Source organism: Apium graveolens, chromosome 1 (assembly GCF_009905375.1).
Source record: "Apium graveolens cultivar Ventura chromosome 1, ASM990537v1, whole genome shotgun sequence".
Classification (NCBI taxonomy): domain Eukaryota; kingdom Viridiplantae; phylum Streptophyta; class Magnoliopsida; order Apiales; family Apiaceae; genus Apium; species Apium graveolens.
Window position 1 is genome coordinate 118,659,320 of NC_133647.1, and position 20,957 is coordinate 118,680,276.

Below are 20,957 nucleotides of genomic sequence, written 5' to 3' on the forward strand. Positions count from 1 at the left end.
ATAGTTGCATAATACCTATGCTAGAGATAAGCGGTATTTGAGTTTACCCTTAGTATAGGGGATCAAAAGGTGAACATATTTCTAAACCGGGAGTCGATGTTCCCGAGTATATTATATATATATATATATATGAATAGTTTTTAAAACTATTAATCGAATAAGGTTTATTCGATAACTTTATATTATTTAATGAATATTATTTGAATATTTATTCGAGGACTTATGACTCTGTTTATTATATTTAATGATTATTAATTGGATATTCATTTGAGGACATATGACTCACTTTATTTTATTTAATGAATATTATTTATAATATTCATTCGAGGTATTATGACTCCTCTTAGTATTTAATAATATTCTTTATTTTATTAAAGAATAATGTTCGATAATCAAACTTATTTTCGATTATTCAAATAAAGATTATACTTTCGTATAAGTATATCTTTGGTTATTTAATATCCATTTCAAGTATGAGTTTTAAAACTTCTACTTCAATTATTTTTATAAAGAATATTCTTTATGGGAATATTATTTAAATAATAATATTCAGATATTTTCTAAATATATTGGGACTGATTTATTTTAATAAATCAGCAGTACTCCAAACATTCTTAAAAATGTTTTCGAGTCTTCAAAATGATTTTTAAAGTTAGAGTGGACCCCAAAACTCATTTTTATATTTAAGATCTTCCTTTCAAAGGGGATTTAAATACTTGCTCAAAACCTGGGGGATCCAGCTCTGTGGTGTATTTTACATTCGCAACATGGTTCCTGTTTTGAGAAAACAAATGAATTGATTACTTACCCAACGTTCGGGAAGTAAGCCCATCTAATTGAGTCGACATAAGCGACAGGCCGGGGTACGGTCTATCAAAGTGTAAGTGGCTGGGTGGCAGTCCATCAACGCGTAAGAGGTCGGGTGGCGGTCCAGCACAAGGTCCTAATGAGGCCAGGGTGATGACCGGCGGGGGATTCATCCATCTACTAGTAGAAAAGGTTACTTATTGGTATCTTTGCCTGATCAGCAAGATATCAGGTTTATGCCAAAATTTCTTTTCTTTCCAAATTCATTGGATATTGCAACTCTGTTCATACTTTACATGACAGAGGTTTTCAGGAAATGTATGAGAGATATATATAGGTGTATATATATATCGGGACTTAATGAAGTATCTCGTAACTTCATTTCATTCAATAATATTTCAAAGATTGAATCTATTCAAGTATTATCTTGTAGTCTCATCTATGTGATGAACTTTTGAAACTAATTATAACTTGAACGGTGGTAGTTCAAGTAGTATTTGGAAAAGATATAAGTATATTGGAGTATCTTGTAACTTCATCTTTTAAACTTATATCTAGTAAATGATTATCTTATGTATGTCAAAGATTTTCAGAAAAATGTTGAGACAAGGTTAGATATATGAGATCACCTGGCAACGATAGTTTTATACAGTTATAAACTGGAACTCTGTGTATATTATGCATGAAAGAGGACTTCCAAGATTTTGAAAAGTATATATGTATATATACTGCATATTTTGCGACTTTATCGCATTAAGATATCAAACTTGGTTGATTTCTTTTGACCAAGACTTTCATGAGTACTATGAGAAGGCTCATATATTGTTAATCATTATACATATTATTTTGGTGGGCTTGCTGCTCACCCTTGCTTTCTTCTTTCATCACACAACAACAGATAGAAAAGATGAACAGGACCAAGCTCCCAATTCGCGAGCGGATAGGAAACGTTCCGCAGTTTCCTATAGGCATTGATGTCGCTGTAGCTGAGGTAGGAACTACCAATAGGCTAGGCTTAAACTTTTGATGTACCAGATTTATGTATATTTATGAATTGTAATAATGGCAAAGAAATGTAAATTATTCAGAAACCCTTTTAAGGTGTATTGGCAGATAATTGTGAAATAAAATGACTTGTGATTATTTTTGGATATTCATCTCTGAGACTATAACTTGTGGTGTGTGTGTTATTGTGGGGTCACAGTACAGAGTAGTTGATTATTTATTGAGATTGGGTGTTATTAAGGGAAATGGAACTCGTGACAACCCGGATCCCCGACCCCGGATTTGGGGGTGTTACATATTTTCTCATGTCGGTTTTGTGTCGGGTTTCGGGTCGTGTCGATTTTTCCACCCCTATGATAGTGGTACTAGTCAAAGAAATAACAGAGAGTTTATGGATCAAGGGGGAGGGTCTTCTTCAAGGAGTCAACTTCCATCTGCAAGAAAATGGTCTAAGTAACACACATCTGACTTGATCATTGGAAATCCTGATAGTGGTGTAAGAACCAGAAAAGACACTCAAAATAATATCTCTATCATTCTTTTTTATCTCAAACTTAACCCAAGAAGGTGGAAGAAGTTCTTCAAGATGTTGACTGGGTTACAGCAATGCAAGAGGAGCTTAATGAATTTGAAAGGAACAAAGTCTGGACTTTTGTGCCAAGACCAAAGAACAGATCTGTAGTAGGCACAAAGTGGGTGTTCAGAAACAAAACTGATAGTGGGGGAATTATTATAAGAAACAAAGCAAGAATGGTTAGAAAGGGTTATTTACAACAAGAATGCATTTATTATGATGAGACTTTTGCTCCAGTTGCAAGGCTTGAGACAATAAGAATCTTTCTAGCCTATGCTGCTCACAAGAAGTTTAAAGTCTTCCAAATAGATGTAAATAGTGCATTTCTAAAAGGAGAACTTGAAGAGGAAGTTTATATTGAACAGCCTCCAGGGTTCATTAATCCAAATTATCCAGATCATGTCTACTTACTGAATAAAGCACTCTATGGACTAAAACAAGCTCCAAGGGCCTATGAAACACTTGCTCTATTTATGTTAGAAAGTGGTTTCACAAGAGGTACAGTTGACAAAACTCTCTTTTATAAATACCATGATAAGGACTTGTTATTAATACAGATATTTGTTGATGATATCATTTTTGGATCTACTAATGATAAACTTTGTGAGAGATTTGCAAAGCTAATGCAGTCTAGATATCAAATGAGTATGATGGGAGAATTGAGTTATTTTTTAGGGTTACAAGTTAAACAGACTAATGAAGGGATCTTCATAAATCAATCCAATAACACCAGGAATTTCCTCAAAGTATTTGGAATACAAGACAGCTCAACTACATCAACTCCCATGGCCACTACAACCAAGTTAGATTTAAATACTGGTTCTTCAATAGATATAACTAACTACAGAGGTATGATTGGATCACCCTTATATTTGACTGCTAGTAGTCCTGATATCATGTATGCTGCCTGTCTCTGTGCAAGGTTCCAAGCCGATCCAAGGGAACCTCATCTATTAGCTGCGAAAATAATTTTTAAATATCTCTAAGGGACCATTAATCTGGGATTATGGTATCCTAGAGATTCAGACTTTAAACTAATTGGATATTCAGATGCTGATTTTGCAGGATGCAAAATAGACAGGAAAAGTACTTCTAGAAGCTGTCAGTTTCTTGGTGGCATATTGGTTTCTTGGTATAGCAAGAAATAAAAGTCAATTTCCACAACAACTGCAGAAGCAGAATATATTGCTGCAGGAAGCTGTTGTGTGCAGATTCTATGGATGAAGAATCAGTTACAGGATTATGGGTTAGACTATTCTGCTATTCCTGTATATTGTGATAATTAAAGTGATATTGCAATGATAGAAAATCCAGTGCAACATTCAATGACTAAACACATCAGCATCAGGTACCATTTCATAAGGGAACATGTGGAAGCAGGTACATTGGAAATGGTCTTTGTTCCAACAGTTCAGCAATTAGCAGATATATTCACTAAGCCTCTCTGTGAAGCTACTTTCACAAGATTGGTGAATAAATTGGGAATGATATCAGGGCAATTCTCAAACTCTAATAATTAAGAAATAACTACTGATAGTTAGAGTCTGGTATCTTATCATTATGTGTCAATACTTGATAGTTATTGATAATTGTGTTTAAGTTCTGATGCCATGCAAGCATGCAATTAAATTCATTTAGCATCTGCATGTTAAACTCTGATTATGTGTATAAGCTCTGATATTGGTCAAACTTGTTTTAACTAATAGATCCTGACAGTAGTTGTTAAATTCTGATATTGGTCAAACTAGTGTTGATTGACTAATGTTGATAGTTGTGATTAAATACTGCTAATGGTCAAATCTTGATTAACTATTATATTTCATTGATTATTTTGAATTTATTCGAAATAAATGGTTACTCGGTATTTTTAATTAAAACTGAGTTAGTGGAATATCTTTTAATAACTTGCATGGGTTATCTATTGCTGTAAGTATCTATCAACACTCGAGTACTTACATTGGGAATAGGAATCTGAAGAGAGAGATTACTTTTTGTTTACCTAGATACGCGTAATCGTGTATATATACTGTGTTTAATTATTACATAGTTAATCAAAGAGTCTTTTCAGTTTTATCTCCTCTGCTATAAATACTTACCCTCCACTTACAAACTTCTCACTACCTTTTCATACACAACTCCTCATATTCTCAATTTTTTTGTCCAAAACTTCAAAACACTCATCAAAAATGCCTCAACCCCAATTCTACAACCGCAACGGTGGATGTTACATGTCAATCTTCAATCCAAGTGATGAAAAGATGTACTTTGATCCATACGGAGTTCGAGTTCATATTGGTGGTGAAATCTATCATCCAACTAAAGTTCCAGACTCAGTCTATGATCATCTCTTTTGGGATGATTAGGTGGAACTGTATTTCTTCACCAGCGAAGTTCTTCTCAAGGAAGAACTATGTGATGAGTTGGCGAAACGTTTCCGTCAGGCAGCTCTTGAGTTGCAAGAGAATATCATCTCTCTTGCAGGGATAATGAGTAGGATTTATCATCGTAGGGCGATGAGGGCGGAGCAGGATGCAAAGAGGCAGAAGAAGTCCGAGTGGTTATATTAAGTTAGGTTTTTATGTTTAAAAATCTAAATATTGTACTCTGCTTCTTAAATATTAATGAAAATAACTTTTTCCTTCTTTAATTCCTTAATTGAATGAATATTTACTGTCTTGTTTATGCTTGAATGATTATGACTGTTAATATTTCAATTAGTACTGCATGCTTAATTGAAGAAATTTTTCGATACTGCATGTGAGAAACTAATCTCTTTTTGAGTTCATATATTCACTACAGTACAGATTGAGCACATTACAGGAAGAAATTGATTTCATAGAAGAAATTTATGAAAGATTTAATTCTGATCTCATGAGAATTATAATCTTTGAGTGTTATGGTCTATCAAAATTCTTTGAAACTTTCTTTTTATCTCCAAGAAAGTTGTCCACACTCAATCTCAAAATCATAAATCTTATATCTTAAATTTCTTCTTAACTAAAGAAACACTTGAATCCATTTCGCAAATGTGCCAAAATCAAGTGGCATGGTTCTTGAAATTATGCTCACCACTCAGAAACAACATTAAGTTGGTTAGAGATTATATGATGAGGTAGATCTCAATGATACTAACAGAGACACAGGGGTTTCATCAGTTTTTACTGAAGACCCTATGAAAGCTTTTAATAAACACATTCAAGTTTCAGTTCTTTGCAAGAAGAACAAGGTTTGAGATCATGGTACATGACAGTAACCTAATCAAATCCTCTCCAATTCAAATGGAGGTTTCCATAATTGGTGAACAACAACTGTCATAACCACAGTGTTCACTATGAGTTTAATTGTGTCTTCAGATTCACAAGGTTGTTATTACTTTATCAACATTTATTCTAAATACTGATTTGGTATTTTCAGCATTTATTATGCATATTTTAAATCCTGTTGGTATGATTATTTATAGACCTTATTTAAGGATTATCTCTAGTTGTATAACCGCATACCACCCTTCTTTAGCCATCTCTTATTTCTGTAGGACAATCTTTCTGAGCTTTTTTGTGAGTTGTGTGAAAATATTTAGAGAAAAACAGAATTAAAGAGAGGTAGGATCCTTCCTGGCAAAAGGAAAGGTAGATGAGAGATAGGATTTAGTAATCCTTGTGAGGAAACTCTGACTATTGAAAGTCATGAGCTGTGTGGTGTGAGGAGTAGCGAGACTACTTTAAAAGAATATAGAGATTAAGTGATAGTTGTTATATTTTACAGGTGCACAGAGTACACATGAAATAGCTGTTGATCAACTGTTTATTGACACTTTGATAAACTCTGATGTACCAAGTGTTGCTAATCTCTCTGCAGGTCTAAGTACTGATACTTTCTTGCCGTCCATTCAATCTCCTATTCCACCACATAAAACAATCCTTGTTTTTGTTGAAAAATAGTCCATTCACTTTACTATTCCACCACCTGAAGTAATCCATGTTGTTGCTGAAGATGCAGTAACACAACAGTCCGTTCATAAAGTTTCCTCCATTTCAGGGTCACCACAACAATCTACAGGAACCGAGGTTCTAGAAGAAAATTTAGAAGCTCTAGTTCATTTATCTACAATACTTGAAGATATGGAGTTTACTACTGCTGGTATTGAAGCTTCTGAAGCTGCTGGATCACATACTGCACCAATTTATGATTCTATCTTAAATACTGAAGCCGGTGAGGAAGTTCAGCATATAGTACAAAATCCAGTTGCAAAGGGAGAAACTAATAATGGTGAAGAAGCTAATATTATTTATAATCTTCTTATAGATCCTGAAGATAATCTTTTCTTCCCTAAATATATGCCTACACATGTAAGGCAACAGAAAATGAAAGAGTTAGATGCCAAAAAGAAGCAGGATTATTTTGATGATCTCTGGAATGCTAAATGGAAAGATGATACATATCCTATTTCCAGAAAAAATGCTATTGAACATCTGGAAAGAACTGAAAAGTGAATTTAAAATTCTGATATGCTGACTCATCTGAAAGCATCTACTCTAGTTGTCAGATCCTTACATATAGCTCAAGAAACAACTACTTCTCAAATCAATTAGATTAAAGAATCATTGATTGCTTCAAGGCTCACTGTTCATCAGGAAATTCAGAAACAAATTGCACCAATTATTGTTAGACAAACTGTAATTAAAGCTAATCAAGCTAGATTGGAAGCGAAGCAAGTTCAAATGTCTGATCAACTTACAAAGGTACAGATTTTAATGGAGCTGATTATTTCTCTATTGCTTAGTGATGATACCAAAAAAGGGGAGAAAATTATTCAGTCTAAATGCAAGCAGCTGACATTGACAAATACTGATGATGAAAATCCCGATGGAGGTAATAAGGGGGACAGAAGGATAGTGAAAGGAGAAGAGGTGAAGAGCTAGTTGGAATTAGTGGTTCATCAAAAGCAATCACTAGATCTCAATCTAGACAAGGTGGAGAAAGTAAGAGAAGTGAAAGAAGAGTTAGAGAATTGATTGTGACTACAAAAACTCAACAAACTTTACAAGTCACAACTGCTGATGAAGACCATGGTATTCTGGAGATAGAAGTTGGTGCAGAAGCAAGTCAATATCTTCAAACTCTATAAGTGAAAGGCAGAAAGACAACTCTATTTTATAAGGATCCAAAGATTCAAGTATTTGACTCTGAGGTGAAGGATCCAAAGATTCAATCATTTGACTATGAGGTGAGTAGAAGAATCTTTGAAAGAGAAAATCCCGGAGTTGATCTAGAACATCTAAGGAAAATGAAGGAAGACTTCAAGAAATCCATGAAGTTAGTAAATACTAATATTGATGTTATCTCTCAAGATCTTTTTGAAGATGATCCTTTGAACAGACCACCCAAAGGTGTGGTTATAAAGGATGTAAGTCAAGAAGAGGATGAAAGATCTCTCAGATCTCAAGCTATCTTAACTGCTGACAGAAAGCATAAAAGGAAACAGAAGATAGGAGAGAAGTCAAAGCTTTCAAAGCCTAAAGCCAAAGCTGTTGCAAATAAGAAATCAGTATCTAAAGCAACTAAATCACAAATACTGATAGATCCAATCTATACACACTACAAGAAAAGGACCAATAGACATCACCTCATAAACATCATTGTCATTAAGGACCGATGTTAACATCGGTTTGTTCCAAAATGATGTTAAAGACCATTTTTTTACATCAGTTAAAATCAAAACTGATGTTTAAACTACTTTTTAAAAACACGCGGAAAACAACCCCTTAACGAAAACATTTCCCCCTCTTTGCTAAAAACATATCCCCCTTAAACTCTTTCACGATTCTCTCTCACTCACTTACTCTCAGCCTTCTACATTGAAACCCTAACTTATATTATCTTAATTAGAGCTGTAGGTTTAAAACCCCTAATTTGAATCCTAGATTTCAAGTAATCGAACCCTAACTTTCAACTGAAATGGCTGATTAGCTGCAAGTTTTGGACGATTTGTGCAAAGGAGGTTGAATATTGGCCGATTTGTGCAAAGGAGGTTGAACCCTAGCTCGACTCCGCTGTGTAAGTGTTATTCTAATTTCTTCTCAAAATTCAATTTTTGGTTTTTAATTCTTTCTTTTTATGAAATGGGTTGCTTGATTTTGGTTCTTGATTGTTTTGTTGATGTGGGTTTTTTTTTGTTTTTGTATTTGGTTTAATCAGTTGTACAGATTATTGGTTTAATTGTGTATATTTTGTAATTTTGGCAGCTGCAACCAAGGTTTTTGTGGGTTTGAGGCTACAATCTCCAAGTTTGAATCTTTTACTCTTTTTCTAACTTTTCCTGTATTTCATTTGATGGGTATCTTTTTATTGCTATAAATTGTATTTTTATTGAGTTTTCTTAATTTTGGCAGCTTCTTATGAAATTTCAAGGCCTAATTGAATGTTAAGTTTCATAACAAGGTGCATTAGAGTATTGAATCCAGGTGTGCTTTCGAATTTCTTTGTTTAGAGTTGTTTTGGTTATTAGTACTGAATTTGAACTCTCTAATAATTTGTTAGTTGGGACATATTTTGTTAACTAAAAAGAAATTACTTAAATTTAGAATTTGGGTATGATATGTGATGGCATGGTGACCAGAGTAACTTGAGTATTCTTTGGGGAGAGAAGGGCTTAAAAATTCTTTTATTGTAGGACTTGTAATGGTAACCCAAACCAGTCACTTATAATGGTAACCCAAACCGGTCACTTCCTAATTAAATTTTATATTGAATTATAGTAAGAGAAGATATACTTATGCACGTTTTAAAGGTGACAACAACCGCATGACCTGACACTCATTGCAGCCATGCAAGTAAGTTTAACAGAGAAGTAAAGAAATGTTATCTCTTCTCACTTGCATAATCATTAAATACAATAATTCATTAATGTAATATGTAACAGAGCTTATTACTTACAGTTTGTTGTTCAATTAGGTTTTGACAATAAGGTATCCGGCCTTTCAGTTTTTCAATCCTTTTATCTTCTTGCTGGATTTGATCATCTATGTCATATACATGGGCCCAGGCAAGTTTCTTTTTTAACAGCTGCACCCTTTGGGATATTTCTTCGACTTGTTCCATGCATTTTATCCTTGCAACTCAGTTAGTTACTTAAAGTATGGGTCTGATTGAGTTTTCCAAATTTTCAACTAGCTCATGTGCACCATTTAGTTGTTTTTCGATACTTTGTGATAGATCATCCACATGATGTAGTAATTTTGCCTTGACAGGAAGATAACCCAAGGTAAGCATTAGTGACAAGCAACAACATAGCAGAAATTGATAGTCAAAGTACAATTTTCTCACCTTAAATTTATCCTTCGCATTTCCAGAATGTAAAAATCTTCAGAACCTGCTCCAGAAACCGGGTCTGACTGGAAAGTTTGTAATGTTACAGCTGGGCCAGATTACATTCCATGCCTTGATAATTTACAAGCAATAAGGAGACTTAGAAGTACATGGCATTTTGAACATAAGGAGAGATATTGTCCAGATGACCCACCAACATGCCTAGTTTCACTTCCTGGAAAATACCAGCGTCCAATTCAATGCCCCATGAGCAGGGAAAAGGTATACTAGCTTTAGAAACACCTGATTTCTTATTTATTGGTGTTTAGTTATCATTTCCATACCAATTTGAAATCGTTTTTTCTGTATCATTTGCTTTTGTCTCCATCTCTAATCGGTTATACGGACTCTTGATCTTTGTTATATAGATATGGTACCATAATGTTCCCTACACACAGCTCGCAGAATATAAGGGACACCAAAATTGGGTTAAAATTAGTGGTGAATACCTTTTATTTCCTGGCGGAGGGACCCAGATGATGCAAGGGGCTCTTCCTTATATCTACACCATACAGAAGGTTACTTTCTTAACATTCTCATATTGCATATGTCCTCCCTTCCATCTCTTCAAAAAAGCACAGTTTATATTAAGTTTCACCATTCTTATTTAAGCTTCAGCTATATAGTCTTCGTATAATCATGAACAACATAAATTATGTTGATACTTGCAATAAAAACTCGTAACAATGACTTGACAAATCTAACAGCAACACTTGATGTTCTAGTATTAGAATTCGAGCCTGTACTTGGATGATTTAACCTAAGCATTTTAGGTGGAAGCGAGGAAAGTGGAGCTTCGCAATTCAGCACTTGAATTGCCTGTTTTACTGAAGGCCGGAGCTCCTGATCAGGGTGAGCGCACCATAACCCGCACCCGCACAGTGTTCAAGCATGTCATTTGTTTTTGATCGAAATTTATAGACAATTTATAGTAACACTTGATGACCTCTTTGACAAGCAGGCATTACTCCATAGGGCAAACTTGAAATGTGAAGCCCCCAAAGCATTATATATAACAGGCTGCATATACTGCTCTGAAATATGATCTGCTGTGATGGGTTGCTATGAAATAGTTTGCATATAATCTAGTAACAGGCTGTGGAATATGATTTGCTTCAACATAGAAGACTAGTAAGAAAATTTTATTTTGACTTGATAATGTTTAGATTTGAGAATTATGTTTTTGATTTTGTCAATGATGTATATTGGAATACTTTGTATTAGTTTAATAATAATAATGAAAGTTATGGTTATTTGGATGTGATTCATTTTGCTTGTTTTAGTTTTTGATATTTTAATATATATATATATATTATGTAAATATGTAACCACAGACACCAGTTAATGACTGATGTCTTATTATATCTAATATATCGTTTCAATTTATGAAATTGTTGTTGTATAGGCACAATTGATATCGTTTCTTGTTTTTCACATCGATTACTAACCGATGTCTTAGTATATCTAATACATCGGTTATTTATCTAGAAACGATGTATAATGTTATTTTTCACATCAGTCCAGAACCGATGTGAAAAACAGCGACCTTTTACTACACCCACATAGACATCGGTTTTTTGCATCTTTCATAATAGTCAATAACCGATGTCTATTGACGTTTTTCTTGTAGTGACAGTTACTCAATCTTTTGATACTGGTGAAATTGCTGAAGAAGAAAAAGTCAGTCAAGCTCACCAGAGAAGGAAGATTCATGGAGCTGACTGGGCTGAAAAACTGAAATTAACCTCTGACATTGCTCAAGTTAATAAAGAAGAAACTATTATTCAACCAATCACAACCTCTGATTCTACTCATGTTGTTGATTTCTTAAACCCCATTCAAGCAGATTTATCAAATCCTGATTCTAAAGACATAGTCTCTGATAAGCCAGAACTTACTTTTGAAGAAAAAAATAAGCTACTATGGGGAAGCAAGAAACCAGCACCTAGAAGAGATTCTTCTGAAATATTAAAGAAAATTTAGAGAGGAAGTTCTCAATCTAGAAAACCTGGAATTATAAGTGGTCTTGAAAGATTAAATGCTGATGATCCATTTGTAGGAGAGGCTTTGACTTTAAGAAAGCATTCTAACTTGGCAGAAATTAGAGAAAATGTGATCCTTGAAGACTTACAGAAGATCATATCAATGCAAATTGTTATTGATCATATAACGACTCGTGTATTTTTATATTAATTAACTGTGTAATTGTGGAATTATTAAATAAATGAATTATGTGTATAATATTTGTCAGCTCGGTGTTGAATGAATGAATTATTATGTATGTGTGATTTATAGTGTATCGGGTTGTCCTCGTAATTAATTATGAAATTGTACTGAATTGTTTTTACTTTTAAGAGTGGATTTAATGTAAATTTATTTGTATAAATATTTGGATTGTCTCTGAAATTGTTTTTATGTTTTTATAATTACAATAATTATTTTTGGGATTTTATAGAATTTAGAAATCAATATTTTATTTAACCTTGTATGATTTCCTGATTGCATTTATTTGTAAAATATGTATTTAATTCCTGAATTCTTCAAAAATTATGAAACTCGTATTTATTTAAGTTTGGAATATTCCCAGAATTTTAAAATTATTTTGGAAATTTTTGGGATTAATTTCACCCGCGCGTTGATTCGTTTAATTGTTAAAAGTGGGTATAAATTGCATTTTAAAAATTGTCCAAAAATTACAAAAATTATGTTTTATTAAGTTCGGGATATTTATAAAATTTTAAGGCTGTTTCCGTGATTTTTCGAATCTGTTTTAAGTACGACTTGATTCGTTAAAATTGAATTTCGGATCAGAGATCGGGCCTATAACAGTAGAGGGGCACGTGTTAAGCTTCTAGCATTTTCTTTGCTTCGTGTTTATTGCTGATTAGGGGATAAAAAAAACAAAACAAAATAAATAGATATACAAACAATTACACCTCCCTTGTATTCCCCTGTTCCTCACTTGGTTCTCACTCTCACCATTTTCGGGTTCTTTTTTTTCGAATATCACTCGACTTCGAGTAGATAGAAGATCCTGATACATAATTCTCTCGTTCATGTTCTTATGGCTGCGTTTCTATTCAATTTTTTTTCCGGCGATTGATTTTCAGTTTCTCCGGCCGATTCCGGTAAGCTACCGCCTAGCTTAGGTGGGCTTGGTGGCTTCCGATTTCGTTCCAATTTGCCTATGCCTATATATATACTGGTGTATGTGCGTATAAGATTCAGTTGGTTGTTGCCTTGGTATTGTGTTGCATGCCTTCTTTTTTTTCTGATTATCATGTTCTTTCCCGGCCGCGCGTGTGCGTAAGCCGGGGGCTGCTATGATTTTCAGATTTTGCAGTTATTCTGATGAAATTATACGATATGTGCAAAACAAAATTTAATTAATCGGTGGTTTACGGTCGGAAACCTCCAGTCGAGGCACCATCGTAAAACTGCCGTCGCCGACAATGAATTCCGATGAGTCGGCGGTGGACAATGATGTTCGACTGAGTCCTACAAAAATTTTAAATATTATTTTTCTAATTATTTTGGAAGAAGATTAACTTCTAGGAAAATTAGTTCGTAAAATTAAATATTTGGTACGATAATTAATTGTTTGAAATCGAAGTTGGGCATATGATTTGGAATGTGAAATGTGGCGTGTTGGATTTGTGAATTGTTGTGTGATTGGTTTAGATTGGTGACTGAGAATTGTAATTGGGTGTAATTGGTTTGACGTCGATTTTTTGTTCGACGGGTAGTCCGATAAACAAAGGAGATGCTGCCCAAATTTTGGGAGCCTATCCTGTAAATTATCGGGGGATATCCGACGAGTGTATATAGTTATATAACTATAAATAAATGATGTACGTTCCTACATGTGTATTGTAATAATTGGTTAATAACCTTATTTTTCCGAATATATTTTATAAGTTATAAATGACAACCCTGTTTCCTAAAGTGACAAATATATGTGATTTCTGAAAATGAATATCGAGCTAAGTTTTGAGTACGTGAACCCTAATTACTATGTGTGTCATATTAATATGTATAATTACGAGTCGGGATATGTTATCGAAGGGTAGATGTGTTATTGAGGATATGTTAAGCATACCTAGACATCTAATGTAGTGTAGTTCGACTCCGTAGGTGCTAGTCGAAGGACTCAAGAATCAATGTTGGACTAAAGATAACCTAGTGGACAGTCGATGAGTTCAGTAGGGTTCCAATCGAAGAACCTGAGTGTTGAAGTAGAATCCAAGGTGATCTAGTGGTTAGACGTTAAAGCCTGAATGTCCGAGTTGACTCCGAGTCGATCGGTAATAGTGGTAAAGCTATGCAAGGCAAGTACCCCTGACCATTCTTTTATGGTTCAGTACGTAAGAATAGCTAAATGTTTTATTCTCGTAATAGAGCAGAAACGTTTTAAGTTACGTATCCCCTATAGTTATAAATCACTGTTTTCAAATTGTTTTGGGGAAAAGTAACTTCGAAAGGTACCTATCTTGAATGAAATGATTTGCGAACTGGATTTTATATGTGTGCTAGTAAAATGAATGGTTTTCAAATGAGATAGGTACAAGTTTTATGAAAACTGGATAAAATGATCAGATATGGGATACATTGGGGCCAAAGTAGGCCTATTGAAGTGGCGTAAGAGGCTAATTCGGGTGCGCGCAATATACAACCGATTAGTCCAGTAGGTCAGAGACCTAGCTAGTCTCTGAGTTCCGGAACAGGTAAATAGGATGGCAGTTAGAGCCGTCTGGTGTTGATAGCCTGATCAGCTGTCTTCGCATATCCGTTACGTATCTGATTTGGATTTTTGATTCCCGTAAGGGTATAAGTAGATGAAACAACAGTTTTATAAATGTGAATAGCATGCTAAAATTGGACTCTGGTACTTACACAGCACACTATTATGTTGTTTTAATAAAGCATGCTAGTCAGTGATATCCAAGTACCTCATATTTTCATTATATGATGTTAATGCCATGATTATAGCTCTGTTCCTATCACTGCTTTATCGTAAACTGTTTTACTTGTTATTCATATAGTGGTACTGCTAAGCAATTGGTTGCTCACCCTTGCAGAATGTTTTTATATATGTATTATAGATGACTAGGAGATTCTTACGTGTTAGTTGGGCAGAGTTCCAGTTCCCTCCGTGTCAGACTCCTCTGAGTTGGTTGTTTTGGGCCATGGATGGTCTGTTGAGTTGTTGTGTTAAGTTAGCTGCGTCAGGATGGTTGTTGTAAGTTGGCTTTGTATTGGTTGTAACCTAAATCATACTTTAACCTGGAAAAGATCTTGGTAAAGGGGTCGTGTTTATGTTAAGTTGAGTTATACTGTGTTGTTATTATTGTTATTGATGACGTTAACTCCTGACCCCGGGGTTGAGGCTGTCACATATCATGTTGAATTAATTTATTTTCTGGAGTTTGAGAAAAGCTTAAGGTTGAATCAAGAGCAGTTAAGAGACAAACCATGGCAGGAATTGGAACTTATTGCTACAATTCTAAAGGTAATTGATTCTGTAACTGCTAGATTGTCTGCATTCATAAAGAACCTGATAAAGTTAAAGCAGAGATGAATGCCTTAAAAATCTAACTACATTCCAAAGTACATTGATCAAACTGAATATGTTGTTGATATGCCTATTAGAGGAGCCAAGATAGAAATGAAACCTCTAATCTGGATGGAAAGAAAATTGGGTTTCTGGAGCTGGATGATCTATCTCTCGGAAATTCAAAGTTACATAATCTCAAGGCTTCCATCTATCAGAATGATGAATCAACAGATGAACTGAAGGAACATAAACCGAGGATGCAATGGTATTTGGATCTAATGGAAGAAAATCTTCTGAGGAAGTTTCTTGAATATTTTCCAGACTGTGTTAGAGTTCAAGAGCAAAGTCTGATATTCATTAAAGTAAGATTGAATATGCATACTTGATTCCTGCATTTAGATAGTTTTGACATCAGCAATTAGAACTTTTCCATATTTTCATAATGAACAAGTTGGGGGAGATTGTTAGAAGAAATTGATGATATCAGCAGAAACTACAAAAAGTTCACATCAGAACTTATATCAACAGATGATGATATCAACGGATCATGATGTTAAAGGATGATGTAATCAGTATTTGTCACATCAGTTGATCTTCGATAAGTAAAAGGAAACAGGAACTCAAGGCGGTGAAGGACTTTTTCGCAGAAGCATAATTATAATAGGTTTCCTTATTATTGATTGAATAGGATTCCTTATACATTATGTAACTGTGCTCTATATAAAGCACAGATTAGGTTCATGATATATACATTGTGAACATTGTTATATCATTCACATAACCTAACATCTCTCAAGGATATTTGTTCATCCTTTTGAGAGAGTACATTTGTAATCAGTTTTTATCTGTTAATATAAAAAATGTTGATTCTGGTGAAGTTTTGTCGAATTGTTTGAATAAACTGTATTCACCACTCCTCTACAGTTGATTACGGGCGTAACAGTTTCTCTAAATAACAACTACATCACATACAAAAGGGACTTGGTTAAAAATATAAACTTCTGAGAGTGGTGTTAGTGGCCAATGGAAACTTCATAGAAAAGAGGATTGTGGCCAATGTTAATGATGTGGTGTAGACAGATGTATGCAGGTGTCTCTCTCAAATCTTCAATCCAGGGGAGTATCTGAGCTGGATGTAATCATTGAGAATGTCAACAGGGTGATTTCAGATGACACTCAACTACTTGGAGAGCTTAAAAAGGCACAATTTTCTACATTTCCTGAAGCCTATCTTCAACCAAGTAAGGGTGTGGCCTACATCTTCTCTGCAATCAGAAAATGAAAACAATTCACAATCCCTAAACATTGTGTTATGGGAAACTTAAGATTGATCATGACATTGGAGATTGATCCGAAGAAAAAGAAGATGAAGACTATTGAAGATGAGAAAATTATCAAGATTCTGAGCAGATATTTGAGAAATACTGAAATCATGTTGCCCAAAACTCATATCAATAATAAATATGACTTGGATGATGATGAGAAGAAGAAAGATGAGCAAAAACCTTTTGGCATAAATCCAAATCAGTCTAGCAAAGCAGCTGGTAGCAAGGTGGATGTGAAGAAAAAAGATAAGGAAGAAAAGAAGGGGAAAGATGATAGCAAGAGAAGAAGGAAGGATGGAGAGGAAGGAACAAAACAAAGGAAAGTCCAAGAAATCCAAATCACTCTAACTCAAACTCTCAAACCTAGCCAGTCAAACACTCAACAAACTCCAACCTCAAAGCCCAAATACCTTTACAAACAAACTGCAAATTCCTTACTCAAAATAAAATCACATCCAGCCATGTATCTTTAAAGAAAATCTCAAATCTACCTCATTCAAGCCTCCAATCAAGACTCACTTCAAAACTGTTGGGTAGAAAACCAAAGAAAATTCAAGCTAATGCTGGTGTTATCTGGAACTGCTTCGATCAAGCTGATTTTCTACCTATAATTAAGAGCATAATAGATTATGACTATCACCAACAACTAACTGAGGAGATAGTCAAAGTATGGGTTGTCTCTCTAGGAGATGTTAGGATCTACTACTTGGATGGCTTTTTCATTTTGCTGAACTGAAAAGTAATTGAAACATTTTCAACCACAAAATTGAAGAGAGTGATAAGTTTGATGAAGGATAAGGATTCTAGCACAAGAATGTGGAAGACTGTGATGTCTGAAAACTTGAGATAAAGGGATATAAGGCATGCTAGGATAAAGGCTGAGAGGGAAGAAAGAGAAAGGAAATATGCCAAGGAGATTGAGAGGTTTGAACAAAGATCTAATGAACTCAAGGCAAGGGGGTTAAGTAGAATTTCAAAAGATGGACATTTCCTCAACATTAAAGTTGGCAGATTTTTAAGATTCAGCGTTAATTATCTCAACAATTACTCATTGGAAGAATGGCTCAAACTGGTGAAATCCTTAAGAGGACCATGAATTTATAATAAGCAATCTTCTCACAAATTGGGGGAGATTGTTGTGCAAGACATGCATGTACTATAACAAGACTAAGTCATATTGAGAGTACTAAGATTTAGTTGTTTGATCATCAATTGTATTTTGTAATTGTATTTCTTGAGTCTGTAAAAGTGTTTGGTAGATTAGACTGGTAGATTTTTTCGTGAACAGTTTCAAGCTAAGGAATAAACTCTAGAAGAAGATAATGTCTTGATCATGCCTCGGAGAAAAGTATAGCAGTTTGGAGTTGAATAATGATTTTCTAGGAAAAATGTTCTAAGTCAAGATATTGACAAGTCACAGATCAAGGTATATCGAGAAATCAATCGAGAAGTCCAAAATAGCATGTCGAGAAGTCACATGAGATATTGAGAAATCAATTCTACATGTAGAGATCTCAGATATCGACAAGTCAAATGAAGATATAGAGAACTGGAGATATCGACAAGTCAATACCTCATGTAGAATTCTCAGAGATATCCATAAATCAAAAAATGTATATAGAGATCTCAGAGATATTGACAAGTCATTTCTACATGTAGAGATCTCAGAGATATCGAGAAGTCAAATCTTCATATAGAGAATCAAGATGTCGACAAGTCAAAAGCCTATGTCAATAACTAGAGATGTCGACAAGTTACTCTATATGTCGAGAACTAGAGACCTCGAAAATTCAAATACATATGTCGAGAACTCGAGATATCGATAAGTCATTATAATTATCGATATGTCACTTCTCTACAGAACAAAAGAAGATCTCGACATATTATCTCAAATTCAGAATAAAGACAAGTTCAATATTTAAGATTATCAGTCAACAAAAAATTCATTCACTGAATTGGAAATTCTACAAAAGGAGCTTGAAGAATACAAGATCAAGGGCCAAGATTAACTGGACACAAAGTGGTCATAGACCTGCAAGATTCTGCACAGATATGCTAACACCAGAAAAAGAAATAGACAGGATTGCTTTAGAATTGGTTTAGTACATTTTAGTGCAAGTTTTGTAAACTCGTGTTGCTAGTGTATAAAGCATGCACGGGTCCTTGGTCTAGAAGTAAGAAACAGGTCTAGAAAATCTTGTATTTTCTCAAGATAGTAGCTGAGTTCTTATTTTCTTAAGAACACAAATTTGTAGTAAGATAAACTTGATTAATACAATTAAGTGAATTTTTGAGATATTATGTTCTATGTGAATTATGTAAAACATAATATCTACATTTCTTAACTGCTTTGTTCAAACCAGTCCAAATAATTTTAATAATCCAAGAAACACATTCACCCCCCTCTGTATTATTTTTCTTTGCATTTAATATATAACATAACAAACACATGTTGGAGTTTAACATGAGCCATTTTCTAGTAATGTTTCGTAACGCAGAGTGTATAATTTTTGAGTTTGTACGGGTTTTGTTAGAAAATAAATTGTATAGTCCTTCATAATTTATTTGAAGTGTATGAAAAATGTCACTCAAAACAGTTATACTCAATAATTGTGTAGAACGTTGAGTTATGAAATATGGTGTAATGTTTACAATTTTTTGCTTTCAGGATTTTATAATTCTGGTTATGAATGGGTATATGTGATATTTGAGTTAAAGATAGGTCGATACTAATTATAAATTAGGTGGGCCCGATATTTTTGGGTGTACGGTAATTGAAACTTGTTGTATTTGAAATCGAGAATGTATACGTTCAACTTGAATGATATCGTACTGAAGTGTCAATACAAGGTTGTCATATTCATGGAGACGTCGTGTAGTTAGCAATTGCCAAATGATATGTATTAGTTATTTAATTTATCTTATAAAAAATAGCATACATATTTTATTTATATAAAACATTAAGAGCATTATGCTATATTGATAAGATATCTTCGTCGAACTCGTAATTTAAATGAACTAAGCATACGCAGTAAATCGGTTCACATAGTCAAATAACGATTTTTTTTCAAAAAATGTACCAGATGTCGAATTCAAATTAAGCTAAAGTATTTTCGGTATTTTTTGAAAAAAATAGGTCAAAATCTGATTTCGAATTCAACTTAAGTGCACTGACTCTTTATATATATTTATATATGAGCGTTAGCCTATGTATATGCGATTCTACTTTCAGAAATTTTTTAAAATATATATGAATTTATTGAATTTAATTTATGTAAAAAGGATTTAAACATATTTTTAAACTTAAAAATAATTAATAAATAAGGTAATAATTTGTTAAAATATTATGTTTGAACTTATATTTTAATTTAATTTGTTAAAATTATTCAATAATTATGTTTAAAGTTAAATAAAATGTATCAGTATTAAATGGTACTTACATGTTATATGTATGATGATAAACACAATTTATAAATTGGTGTAGCGGCATAAAGATATATTACTGAATGAATACACTCAAATTCGATTATCAATAAAAATATTTTTTAAATATAGTAAATACACGGATAAATGTGTTGTTTTATGAGAATAAAATATTTCATTAATTTTATAGGGCTATTATATATAGAAGAGATAGATAGATCGTAGTAAGTAACGAAACTGACAAAACTATGTAGTAGAGTACTGTTGTTTGCCTTGCAGGTTTATTCTGAGTAACTAGAATATGAAGAAAAGCGAGGGTTTGGATTCGGATTTGTGTTTAAAAGTGCATTACGAGAGGTAATGAGAATGGGTGTGTAATGTTAATCCAAGGAGTAAAGAGGATATAATTTTATTATTATCTAATAAGAATTTCACAACCATCAAATCGTCGGTACAAACATTATAATATACGATTGAAGTTTCTATTTCTCGTTAACCCGATCCAAACACCCCTAGGAGTATTTCTTCCTTTCTTTTGCTATATTGACTACCCCATAGCAAAATCGTTGTGTTTGCCTTGACATCAGGCCAGAAAACAAGGCAGGCTGTTAAAAAGTCATCATGTCGTCTCAATGATGTGCTATATATACAGAGAGAAATAAATTTTGGGTTTTTTTATTAATATGTCCCATTTTAAATATGGATTTACAAATATGTCCCATTTATAATTTTATTTATAAATATATCCCATTTTCAAATTTTTTAACAATTTTATGTTAACCATGGTTAATTTTACTATTTAACATTTTTGTATGACATATATAACCTTTAGTCTTAACTTCATAAATTTTATATTTTTAAATATTACTACTTTACTTCTTGTAAAATTATATAAATTAGAATA

At 33.5% G+C, this 20,957-nt stretch overlaps 1 protein-coding gene across 7 annotated transcripts; it reads left to right on the top strand.

Annotated features, from left to right (window-relative positions):
- Positions 1 to 8,202: 8,202 nt before the first annotated feature.
- On the top strand, positions 8,203 to 11,010 carry LOC141720523 (putative methyltransferase PMT26). 7 transcript variants are annotated; one of them, XR_012574420.1, is made up of 8 exons: positions 8,203 to 8,440; positions 8,629 to 8,670; positions 8,776 to 8,847; positions 9,142 to 9,233; positions 9,338 to 9,428; positions 9,736 to 10,269; positions 10,477 to 10,603; positions 10,713 to 11,010. XR_012574420.1 is itself a non-coding variant. In XM_074522984.1 (8 exons), the coding sequence occupies exons 5-8, from the start codon at positions 9,408 to 9,410 to the stop codon at positions 10,724 to 10,726; spliced, it is 264 nt and encodes an 87-aa protein (XP_074379085.1). In that variant the 5' UTR covers positions 8,203 to 8,440; positions 8,629 to 8,670; positions 8,776 to 8,847; positions 9,142 to 9,233; positions 9,338 to 9,407; the 3' UTR covers positions 10,727 to 11,010. The 7 variants fall into 7 exon arrangements, 2 of the variants coding, with proteins under 2 accessions (XP_074379085.1, XP_074379078.1); XM_074522984.1 differs by having other exon boundaries at positions 10,120 to 10,269; positions 10,525 to 10,603; XR_012574421.1 differs by lacking the exon at positions 9,142 to 9,233 and having other exon boundaries at positions 10,459 to 10,603.
- The last annotated feature ends 9,947 nt before the right edge of the window (positions 11,011 to 20,957 follow it).